This window comes from Hetaerina americana, unplaced genomic scaffold, assembly GCF_022747635.1.
Source record: "Hetaerina americana unplaced genomic scaffold, ioHetAmer1.1.p SCAF_2, whole genome shotgun sequence".
Lineage (NCBI taxonomy): Eukaryota > Metazoa > Arthropoda > Insecta > Odonata > Calopterygidae > Hetaerina > Hetaerina americana.
This window is the reverse complement of record NW_027286763.1, coordinates 14,924,568-14,937,306: the sequence shown is the minus strand read 5'-3', so window position 1 is coordinate 14,937,306 and position 12,739 is coordinate 14,924,568. Positions and strand designations below refer to the sequence as shown.

General features: G+C 41.1%; 1 protein-coding gene across 1 annotated transcript in view; it reads right to left on the bottom strand.

Annotated features, from left to right (window-relative positions):
- The window catches only part of Akt (Akt kinase), a 132,206-nt gene that overhangs the window by 46,618 nt on the left and 72,849 nt on the right, over nucleotides 1-12,739 (bottom strand). Inside the window, exon 2 of the mRNA XM_071585935.1 lies at nucleotides 2,483-2,789. Within this exon, the coding sequence (XP_071442036.1) occupies nucleotides 2,483-2,717 (235 nt within the window). The 5' untranslated portion in view covers nucleotides 2,718-2,789. The remainder of the gene's footprint in view (nucleotides 1-2,482; nucleotides 2,790-12,739) is intronic.

The window sequence follows — 12,739 nt, the reverse complement described above, 5'->3', positions numbered from 1 at the left end:
ATCTCTTATCGTTCGTGGAAAAAATGACATCTTAAATCTACCTGTTCTAATCATAATCTCTCTAACTTTATTGACATGATATCGCTTACTGTAGTACGATGGGGTTAATAATACCTTTACAACATAATTGCTAATGTAACGCTCAAAGGAGATATCGCGAAGAATTTTAAACGATGAGTTGGGGTCATTAGGCATGCTTAACTAAAGGCGTGGAAGAACCGCGATGGAATGAAAAATAAACCCTCCGTTCGCCGCCTCGGAACAATGGAGCTGTCTGGCAGCCGTGCACTTAGCTACGTTGTCGAACACGTAAAAAAAGCAGGCGGGGGAGTAGTGGCTGTGGGCGGGCGGGGAGGTGGGGCGGAGGGAGAAAGGCGACTATCACGATGACAGGCATAAAACCTTTCTGCGCAGTCTCTCCTCCGAGCCAAGGGAGCCCGGCCGGCGACTGACTGGCGTCGCCTCCCGCGAGTGCTGAGGAAGGCGCCACCGTTGCTACTCCCTCCCAGTGTACACACTTCCACACGCTCACTTCTGATTGGATATACCTATGATCAATGGCTCTGCGCGCTACTGAGACTGAATTTTCAATAAGAGATCGTAGACACAAAAATTAACATTCATCTGCATACCTCGCAAGCCGTCGCACGGAAGTGAGATGGGGTGTTAGGCCACACGCAATACTACGCAATATCTTTTTCGTTTACATACACAAAGGAATAAATAGAAACGGGGATAGGAAAATATAGGTAAATAGAATGTTTTTCAACCCAAAACAACGATCGAGACATTATACTCGGTGGAGATTTAGAATGACCCATTTATTGATTGGAGCACATCTAGTTTCAAAATGAGAGTAAAGACAAAAGATACCTGCGAGTCGATGTTACATTCCTTCACGTTTAACTCCATGCATCAACTTGTCACTTCACCTATTTTACTGAAGTAGGTGAAGTGGTAGTGACTTCTCAAATATGATCGATAAATACTTGCTTGTTGCTAATGGCAATTACTAGTCGCTAGTACCTTAAACATACAAGCTGGTATTTGATCAAGCACAGATGACATGACTACTCACAATTGATTACTCTAATCACGTTTCGTAAATGACTCGACGCTGTTTAAATCTTAAGAAACTTAGGTTTTTGCGTTACCTAATCGAAGCTGTCTTTTTCGACCGTTTCACGATGAAGCATGTCAAAATGGCAGGCGAATACAACATGGTGGAAACAAGACATTGAATAATCCAATTCCCCCGGATCACCCGCAGCGGCCTTTTTTCCCGAGTTTCCCTGAGATTGGGGGTATCCTCAGAAGTTGGAATAAAGTGGTCCCACCAGTTTTCCATAACACATTAATTTAACCAGTCGTAGGTTTGATTATCTATCGGCATAAGTTTTGAAATTCCAACTCAAGGACTCTCAAAGATTGATTAGAAGGTGAAACATGAAGATGGGCGTATACGGCTAAGAACAATTAAAATTCTTGTATTGAGACAATGTAAAGAATTAAAAACAATCCGTACTTTGTTTTCTTAAAAATAGTTGTTACCATAGCACTAAAATCTACACAAATATATTTATTATCTCCGGGTCTCAGGATCAAACTGACGCGATTATCTTCAGCAGCGTTAGCATACACTTTTGACATAAGAGCAATGAAAATACAACGTGATGAACTAAAATAAAAAATATTGAGACAATGAAATGAGCATCGAATTGTAGTGACTACTAACAAAACAATACTTTTATTGGAATTTTCGGCGGGTGGTATTGTTCCTCCCTTGGACTTATCTGATTTTTGGCGAATGTTCGCACATTTTCCTCTAAGTTTTTCTACTTTTCACAAGTCTCTAAATTTCTTGAAATTTCCCTGATTTCCAGGTTATGCCGTCACCATGACATTGTTGAATTTTTGTGAGATTAACAGTTTTTTATTCAATCCTCATGACGACATTCCACTTGAGATGAGCCCGAAACTTAGTAGCGTACCCAAATATTAGAGGAGCTAGGCTGGGTATCAAAGTCTAAATTACAGATTTTATCTCTTGCATAAATTGGAAGGATGCATCTATAGTAACGATGTTGAAAATGCATTATTACCCCCATCGAACTACGGTAGCGATATCATGTAATTACTATTTCAGAGATTAAGTGTAGAATAGATAGATATGAGATGTTATTTTTTTCCACGAACGATAAGGGATCATAATAACGCTGTCCGACGGCGGTAGGGGTAAAACTATTCGGATCAAAATTAGTCTGGTGTGTATTCACCCCCTGCCACACATCTTAGCGGTGGATTGCAGGGTACCAAAAATACAAAAAAATCTTTTCTCCTGAAATAGAGTCTTGAAATGGCACAGGATGCAAATAATCCCGTTTCGCAATGACGCCATTCAAATAAGGCTATAAGCGACGCCGTCAACCCGGTATGTGGCGGAGTATGTCATGGGTCAACTCTTGCAGCTGCTGCCACTCACCTCTTTTGAAGAGCCATCCTTCCTTGACGATCTTCTTCGGTTCGGGCGATGGCAGCGTCCTGGTCGACCAGAGCGGCCGGGCCGATTGCAACGAGGTCACGGACGAGGAGGGAGAGGAGAAGGAGGGGTGCGCGGGTAGACTGCCCCCGGTCGCCCCGGGTGCCCCCAGGCCCCCGGTCGCACCAGCGCCCGCGGCCAAAGCGGCCGACACCGCCGCCGCCGCCGCATCCGTCATGGTCGCCACCGCCTATGTCATGGTCGCCTTCAATGGTGATGTTGGGCCAATGGTGCACGGAATGACTCGGACCTGCGAAAGGGGGAAAAGGGTCGTCAGGCGGGGAGAACAATCAATCGGTGATGGCATGGAACCGAAACCGTTTTTAAACTCAACTGTGACGAAAACCCTGACGTCGCGAACACGACAAACTTCACCTTTAGTTGGATTCCTGGAATTGGAATTTCCGGAATACGGGACATTTAAATTTCATCATTGTTGAGTTTCGAGTAGGTAGCATACTGCTCCAAGGACGACGAGCTACCCAACAGGCAGTCACTTCGTGAAGATGAGCAGTAAAATTTGGAACGAAAATGGGAGAGAGAATTAATCGCCTAATTAATAAATTATTTTTGACATTTACTTCTTGATTACATATGAAATTATGCAAATAACGGAGGCGTTGTAGTCTAGTGGATACACGGCTGCTGACCGGAGGGCCCGGGTTCGATTCCAGATAACGCCTCTGGACACCACTCCAACTTCATCCAATCTGTGAGACTTTCCGGGTCCGAGTGGCCCGTTCACCAATGCTACAAAATGATTGCGCAAATTAGACTTGGAACATTGAGAAACTGTTCTCTATCCTTTCTTGGGAAACAAAGGCGGCAGAGTTAGTAACTGGGTCCTACATTCTGATGCATGACCTTCAAACGCTGATTAGCCGAACGGGGCCATTAGAGCTGGGCATTATTAGGCGATCCCTATAATCACTCATCAAATCAACCCTAGAAACGACGAGGGCGGATAAAAGATTTGGAAGTGGAGGCGGGAGGAGCGGCCTTGCGACGTAATACCGAATGTGTGTCGTCATTACATATCCAGCTTCATATTCCAACTAGATAATTTAGCAAATTTTCGAAGTCGTTTATTAACTGAATTAAATACTTCTAAATTTGAAAATATACACAATAAAATGCATAATAAGATTTTATTGAACAAAGAGGAAAAAAACACTTCACAAATAGCCATTTAGGCGATACCGAGATTAATTTGAAACGGGCAGATCTAGCTCAGAAAGTTAATAACCCGTCAATGGCAACTGAACTCTAAAAACATGCGTAGATGTAACATTTGAAGATACTACAAAAGCATTCCACTCTGTTGATAGGGTATCCTTGGTTAAAATAATCCGAGAATTCGGCTTTACGCAAGTTTAATTAGCAAATCTACTCTGTTGCATTATTACACACACCATCTCAAAAGCAAAATTCATGGGTGATATACCTTAAATATTTTAAAAAGAATATCGCACTCACGGTATGGTATATCACCAATACACATCCATACAATACATCACCAATCCTTTCCAACTGTACGTTGTAAAAATGGTGAAAATTTACATTAAAAATTAAAAGAAAACGACATATTACCAATAATAACGGAAAGAAAACAAAAATGTAACGAAATAAGATTCCAAGCGAACGAGTATGATTTTTCTAAACTTTCTGAAAATACGAAAAACGCCGCTTACCCATACTGACTTCTTCGAGGAGATAGGCAGGAAAACAAGTTTCAGATATTCGACAGGGGAAAATATATTACAAAATTGAAAATGCTCCAGAAATGCTCACAGTAAACATTGGTCAAATACAGAATAATAAAACAAAAGGATGTGGGAGAGTGAAAGACTTTTTAAGAGATAAAAGAGTTGAAATTGGAGGGATTCCAAGGCGGAAGAGAGAAAAGAAGCAGGAGGTCCCAAGTGGGCCCTAGATGGCCCTATCGAAGAGAAGATAACAAGAAAAAATGAATAATACAAAGTGAGGTAAAGAGAGAGGATGGTCAAGGCAACTACGCTTAAAACATTTTTCGTTGCTCGATTGAAATTTGAAACTAAATGTTTTCCCCTAATTACCTCAGTTACTCTATCCTTGACGATTACTTCCAGATAAAAAAAGAAGCTTGATGCTAAAAGAAAGGGAGAGGAATAGTACGGTTTACGTATTATTATAACATAGTTTAAAAATTCATAATTTCACCAAGCAATATCCATTCGTCTCAGGATATTCAAAATTAGAAAGTGTACAGATTTAAGATGTCACCTCTTCCACGAACGATAAGGGATCAGAATAACGTTGTCCGACTGCAGTACGGTTAAAAATATTTGGTCAAAATTAGTCTGTTTTGTATTCACCCCCTGCCTCACACGCTAGCGGTGGCTTGCTGGGTACTAAAAATATTTTAAAAATAATAAATATGGAAGAAAGGATAACTTCGTAACCTTGAATATATTTAATCACTGCTCAGATCTCAATGCTTTACATCTTCAAAAATCACTACACGGGAACATCAACAGACAGGCGTCCGCACCACAGATATCTCCCCAGAGCACTCACGCGTTACTTGTTTACTCATAAATGATTACCTATAACCACGCGGGAAACCCGTTGCGCTAGCGCTGACATCTATTGGCGATCCCGAGAACTTTTCAAACTACCCTCGTATTTTGGATGGAAATGAGCACGTTGGAGAGAAGCACTTGCAAGAATGTGAATATTTTTTGCACGCAAAAATACGAAAACCGGGCAACTCGTGCCTCAGCAATATCAATTGGCGGAGAGAAAGTCGCGATTCGCCCTATAAGACTTCGATTACAAGACTCATTGCAGAACGAAATGAACAAACCTGCCCACAAAAAATTCCTATCACAAGTGCCAAGGCCGTGGGTAGCACTGTGGCGCCCCTCCTCCTCGGGAGGGGGTCGCTCTAAAGCCGAGTCTGTTTACCTTTGGCTAGTCCCCCCCCCCCCACTTCCCCACTCGTGATTCACTCCTCGCTCACCCTTCCACCTCAGGTAAAAGCCAGTTAGATCCGAGCCATTACCTTAGGAGAAAAGAACCTTGTGGGTCTTCACCAGTAGTATTTCTTTAAGCGAAGAAAGAAAGGTCTCGTTTCGGGCCATACAGGTAACTTGGCGTGAGAACGTTGGAGCAATTAAATAAACAGGCAAGGCAACCATTCAGAGAACCAATCGTTTTCTCTACGTTCCAACCTGATTTTTTTCTTTCGATAAATCGCTGTGGAACTGAGCTTTAGCGTAAGGAGTGAGTTTTGCGAACAATTCAAAACGGGCAGCAGTAATATTTAATCGTATCGTACACGAGTATCTTCGATATACCTGTACTCATATAAAATGCTCAGACGGCGACCGAAAATGAAAGGCGATAAGTTTGGATTGATAAGTACCTCAATGTGGCTGTTCTAGGCATTTGTATTGAATGCAAAATTATGACATCCCTTCAGAAAAAACCAAATCATTATTATTTTATCATCATATTATATTTGCACTATTTTTCAGAATTAGGCTCGCATAAAACTTCTTAGATTTCAATCAGTGTAATGAGATGATCTTACATACTCCTTGGCGTAACACTGACCCATCAATAACCACGCACATCACGACCGTTAAATATCCTGCCGGTCTGTAACCAAGTCCTGCGGAAAGTCCAAGTAGCCCCACATACAGCCCCAGGTTGGGGCAACATCTCCCAAATCATAAAAGAAACAATTTACACAGAAACTTCTGTATAAGCTATAAACTTGAAATTAATGCGATGCGCATTCTAAATATTTAAAAATAATAAATAAATTTCAATCATGACAAAAACTGATAAATTTAAGCAATGATTACGAACATGAGTGAGGTAGGCCATAAGTACGTACGGTACCTCCCAAACTCCTTGGCTACTTACTATAATAAGCCATCGGCGCCTTGTTCTCTCTCGTGACACCGTACCGCATGGACTCAAAACCTCAACGAAGACGTCAAGAGGCGGAGGGTCAGTATCACTATTGAGAAATGTTCATTTTTTCCACTAGGGTAAAAAAAAGTTGTTTTGCCTCACAACTGCCCCATAATCAGGGTAATTCGATAACCCTAAACATGTTTCCGCGTTTGAAGAGCCCCATCTTTTTGTTAAAGAAACCACACGAGTATAATCCAGTTCATCAAATTACGTATGCTCCGTTAGATGAGTGAACAAAATTTCCAATCTCTCAGCAATATGTATACATATGCTACACACAAAAATACTTATTTTAATACAATTTTTCCAAAAGTTCAGATGCACACATCGCCAATTCATATCATGAAAACGTTTCCTTGATGTTCCCGAAATAAAAAAAAGCATTCCTGTAGGAATTGCACGTAACACACATTCGCACGTGAAACACATATTTCGTAATCCCACTGTTAATTAAAAACATACTATAACGAACAATAAGTCCTGAAGGAAACAATTAAAGTTGGTATCTTCTAAAAATAGTCGTACGCATAATATAAAAATAACACTATGCTCAGGATCTTATGAAATGTAGACAAGACAAGACGATCTCAACGGATTCATTGTCAGCAGAATTCTTTGAGCGAGCAGGCTATAAGTAATCATAAATTGACTCTTTAGCTCTGAGAGAGGACCGCAGGGACGATGCATTCCCAGGGGTAAACGAGAAAGTTGGTTTTGATAATTTTCAGGTAGTGGAAAATGACGGGAAGGAAACCTGGCGTCGGCATTAGCTCACTCTCAGCCAATGGCAACAAGGAATCACACGATTTGACGAATTTTCCGACGAATATCTAGTGTTACAAGGTATTGCAAAACTAATTTTGGAACGGACTCCCTTCAATTGATATACAAAGCTGTAGCAATACCCATTGTTACCTACGGCTGCTCCATTTGGGGTCATAAGGTTAACTACAGCAGAATCGAAAGAAAACTTAGAGAAGCACAAAGACCCTGCCTCTTAGCAATTAGCAAAGGTTACTCGACAATCAGCACGGACGCACTATGTTTAATTACCGGACAACCACCTCTAAAATACGAGGTTATGGAGAGAATCAGCATAATCGACGTCAAATCGGGCCAAGGCACAAAATACTTCAACTCCGAAATCGAACACAATCACGCCCTAAGCAAAAAACAATTAAAAGAAATACTCAGGGAACAAACAATTCATCAGTGGAATAAAGACTGGCTGAATTCCGATAAGGGTATTCACACTAAAGAAATATTCCCAGACGTCATTGAAAGGCTAAATATAAAATTCAAGCTAACTAAGAAAGCGACGCAACTCCTATCAGGGCATGGAAATTTTGGACACTACCTCAATAGAATAGGAAAATCAAGGACTAATCTCTGTAGTACCTGCCTAACAGAAGACACCGCTAAGCATAGAATAGAGGAGTGCCTACAGTATGAAAAACCCAGACATGAAATTTGGCACAGTATGACTTGTAAGAAAACCAAGATGCGTGAGATTGTGCTATTTTGCCTTAAGCATAACAACGACCAATTATTTAAAATGGTGCAATGAAATTTGATAATTGTAGTGACATTTGAAGTTGGTAAATTAAAAGCTTGATAAAACTAGTAATTGTATTGCTCGATTATTGTGTAAATAAAATTGTATGTAATTGCTATTTTAAGTTAACGTGTACTATTTTCCCTCGTGTACGATCAAAGGAAAAAAATTCTTGTATGACTCTGTAAACTGAAGTGTTATCATAGAATAATATATTTATTTCTTGTAATAATTATTATCTCTAATTGTACTAAATTTGGGTTGTACATTACTTCTGTAATTTAATGCTGTGTCATCTTGTTTGATATTTCTTTTTCTCATATTGTGTAATTGATGTTAATTATATCAGAACACAAAAGGGGGATTAAGCGAGAGCAGGAACCCCCTCAACATATCATGCTATTTTTCTGTATGCTATTTTTTTTGTATTTGCTTCCGCAATAAAAAAAAGGAAAGTTGTGATTGAGGAAACTCCTTCACCACCTTTCCTTATTATTATTATTACCCCAAACGCTTTCATGACGAGGCAACCAGGTAAGGGATCGGATTACCAAATTTTAAAAAAATTGGCAATCTCCGGGATTCAAACCCGATCAGTAGATGAGGGAAGCCTTACATTGGCCACCGCACCAGTCCAACCTCCCCTACCAAACAAACCATTTAAGACACGAGGAAAGGAATTTGCTGCAACTATTTGGCCGTGTTCACTTTCAAATAATTCGCTACCTTTGAAAGACAGCAAATATTTTGGCGAATTGCTCGGCCACTGGGAATAAACGGGAATTTATGGAAGGCATTTATCAATAAAAACGAAAGGTGGCTTAACTAGTTTATTAAATTACTCTTTGAGTTGAAAAGACTTGAGGAACAACAGACTGAATGCTACTACCTCCGTTGCTACCACCTCCCTCCACACATTCGCTCACATTTTACATCCATGGTCCCGCATTAACAATTCATACTTTCAATCGCACATTGGCTAATCGCTGTTTCTGCCACCATACACACGGAAATAACCAATAATAATTCAATAATTTTCCGGGTCATATTCTCCTTTTCCAGGCGATTGCTTTCCATTTTGTGAAATTTGACAGTAAAGACTGGTCAATTGGATTTTGACACAAATTATAATAAACTGACTTTATGTATAATTATACTATGGAGTCAAAAATAAAAAAAAGTGAACCGATAAAAAACAACAACGACTGAAGTATTTTATAGCTGCGAGAAATTTGCCATTTAAAAGCTGCACGCTTCCAACATCGACAATGCTAAGAAATGACACCATTAATTTAGATGTGGCGCACACTTGAGCTAGGATGACGTTTACCAGGAAGATGTACCAGCTAGGGCAAGAAATATAAAGAATGTATTTGAAATCATCAAGAATGGCGAATCCGATGGTATCCGGTCCAACTTTATGGAAATGAATAAAACAAAACTTTGTAAGTTCCACTGAGTTTTTTTGTAACGGCCGATTTCGTCAAACAGTCGACGTCATCAAGTCAACTGTTCGAGAAAATACATCGTTTTGAATGAAAACCAGTGGATCTCTTAAGATTTTATTTCTTCACTTCATTCGACGAGAACAGTATCCGCCAAAGCGCATGTTCACGTGCTGAGTCCCTTCGGACAGAAACGAGTGGACACGAGGAGAACACGAGTTTTGTTCGACACGAGGCGAAGGAAACTGCTGCTAGAAACTTTCATTTAAAATGAGAAAATAGGTCAAAGTATTCAGAATAATAATAGAAGAGGAAATGGCGAAATCCTATAATACGAATACACCCTCGTGCAAAGCGAGCAATTCTTGTACAATTTAACATGATACGGAGTCAAAAATAACTTGGAGAAAATGGACTGAATTGATAAACTTAGCCACATCTCGACTTTGGGAAAAACATCTTTTCGGAGTAATAAATACACTTCTTCCTCAATTTAACGCATTCATACTATTTACATTATTCCATATTTCTATCCATTGAAAGTAACTTGTTACTTCGGTATTTGCCGTGAAATTCTGTTCGACATAGACGGAATACGAAAGTTAATGCATAGTGCAGTTACACATGTATACACACTATTAAAATAACCGTAAATGTGTGATAACAACAGTCTTGCCATACTGCAACAAAACGTCTTTACACACAACAGCTCACGACCTATATAGATTAGCAAAACATTATAACCTTGAAATATGTACACATTAAGCCAAAACAGGTTTTTAGGGAAAGCGAACCCATTAACCGTCAAATTACAATAACAAATTATTCGACATCGTAATAAATACCCGGTGATCCACCAAAAAATATGTGGCAGGGGGTGCAAGCACCAGGTGGGAAGGGTAAGTGATAAGGGAGGACATGAGAGAGGAAGGGGAAAGGGACAAATATTTTTTAAAACCTATCAAATAACGCTCAAATTTGTATAAATGCTGGAGGAAGTAGGTTTTCTAGATACTAAATTCAAAACAAGGATTAATTCACCAAATAAATTAGTTATTCATCATGCGAAAAAAGTAAATAAAAATGTATGCGACAGGCCTCCACCATAGCAAGACAGGTCATACAGAATTGAAAAGTAAGAGGTGGAAATACTACTATCACATGGACATGCAACTCATGGTCTTCTCCCCTAAATTCACAGGTTATCAAGAGAACGATAACAGAAAATTATACTATTTCCAAGAAACCACTTACAACTACATAAGGTTATGAACACAGGACAAGCATTGAACGTTGAAATTAAAGAGGTTAACCGGAAGACCACGAAAGAGATGGGGAGAAAATTAATAAAAGGCACAGCGGGCTGGAGGCCTTCCCGCGAAGGACGCGGGAAGTATCGGAATCTTCGCTTCTTCCATTCCCCCCCACGACGCGTCCATCCCCAAAGTGAATTCCACCGCGTGACACACCCCCAAGAAGAAGGTGGTGGAAGAAACCACCTCCCGAGGCTCGTAAGTCCCCCGACGCCACTGCGGCCGGGCGATGGCAGGCAAGAGGAGGGAGGGGGGAGTGGTGCTCGACGATTGACAGTATAAAAACCCGCCGGGGGACCGGGAGAGCCCACACTCTTGCCTTGAGGAGGAGCAGCGGTGTCGCGAGGGAAAGACGACGGGGGGAGGAAGCTCCCCCCACGGATGCAGTGCGGGTGGGCAGGCAAGAGAGTGACGCCCGACGGCCGCCCCCGGAGGGATAAGGCGAGGAGCTGAGGGGAGCGAGCCCTTTTCGCCATGATCGGATCGTCGCAGCCCCTGGACGACCTGGAGAAGTCGCGGGTGAGGCGGACGCCCTCGGCCAAGTCCAAGCTGCAGGTCATCTTCCCGTCGCTGCGGCCGGGGAGTGTGGGCGGCGGAGGGGGGCGCGGAGAGGAGAGCGGTGCCGCAGACAGCAAGTGCCTCGCCAAGAGAGTGCAGAGCGCCTATCGATATATCAAGCAGCACTCCATCGAGGTGCACGACTGAGCGATCATAATCCTTGAAGAAACGTGCTGAAAAACTATCTTCTCCATTTATCCTTGTATTGTTTTAGGCTTAAGACGCTGTAATTGACGCTGTAATCCTACTGTACTCTGATATAGAATTAACCTCCGGGTAAAGAAAGGAATAACCGAATGCAATAAAAGATACCTACCACTTAAAACCCAATGTACCTAGAGCTGCCCAATCAAGTTTGTATTGTACACAAACAATTGCATTGGAAGGGTAGAAGGAAATGAAAAGTAATATTGCAAGTCAAAAATGAATAAAATACAAATAAATGCATGAATTAAAAAAAATATTAACACAAATGTCTTCTGGGAAAATAGGAAACCATTGTTCAATATGTATTTCAACCCGAAGATTGGTGCTGACAGCCTCCGTCTATTTTCCCCTTTTCCTCGTTGGTTCTATTCCATTGGATTCCTTCCTCGTTAAAACTTAGATTGGAGCGTAGAGGCGTACGTGGTTTGAAAAAATTGAACCAGGATGATTGGCGATGATTGGAATTTTATTTAAAGTGGAGATGGAGAAGGATGGAGAAAGTGAAATGGACCGAAAGGAAAACAAATAAGGAAGTGCAAGGTATGGTGGGCGAGGAGAAGGCAGTGCTGGGAGAAATCCTAAGAAGGCAGGAAAGATGGATGCAGGCCATATTGATTGGCAATGGGATGTTTAAGACGGTCACAGAAGGAAGAATGTTAGGCAAACAAGGAAGGGGCATAGGCAGGCATAGGATAAGGATGTCGGACGGAATGAAGGGAGTAAGGAAGTAGGGGCAGATAAAGAGGGACTTCCCTGAGGAGTAGAATGTTGGGTTTTATTTTGGTTTGGAGAGAAAAGGGCAGTATTTGGTAGAGTGCCCATCCAAACCTACAATACCTTCAAATAAAAATGCATCCCTTGACGAGACCCTCGGGGAATAATAATGCTAAATTAAATATTTAAGTTTGAGTGAATAAACCGAGGCAGGTAGAAAAATTCAATTATGCCGGAAGTTTTGAAGGGGAATATACCTTAAGACACTCGGGCGTCATTAATTGGGTGGTGGTGAAATGTGATGAGAGAGTTAATGAATTGTGTTATTTCGCTTTAGTTAGGCTACAATTGGAATACGCCTCGAGTACTTGGGATCCTAGGTAGGTAGAAATCGTGGATACAAGAATTAGATAAAGTTAAGAGAAAATGCGCTATATTCATC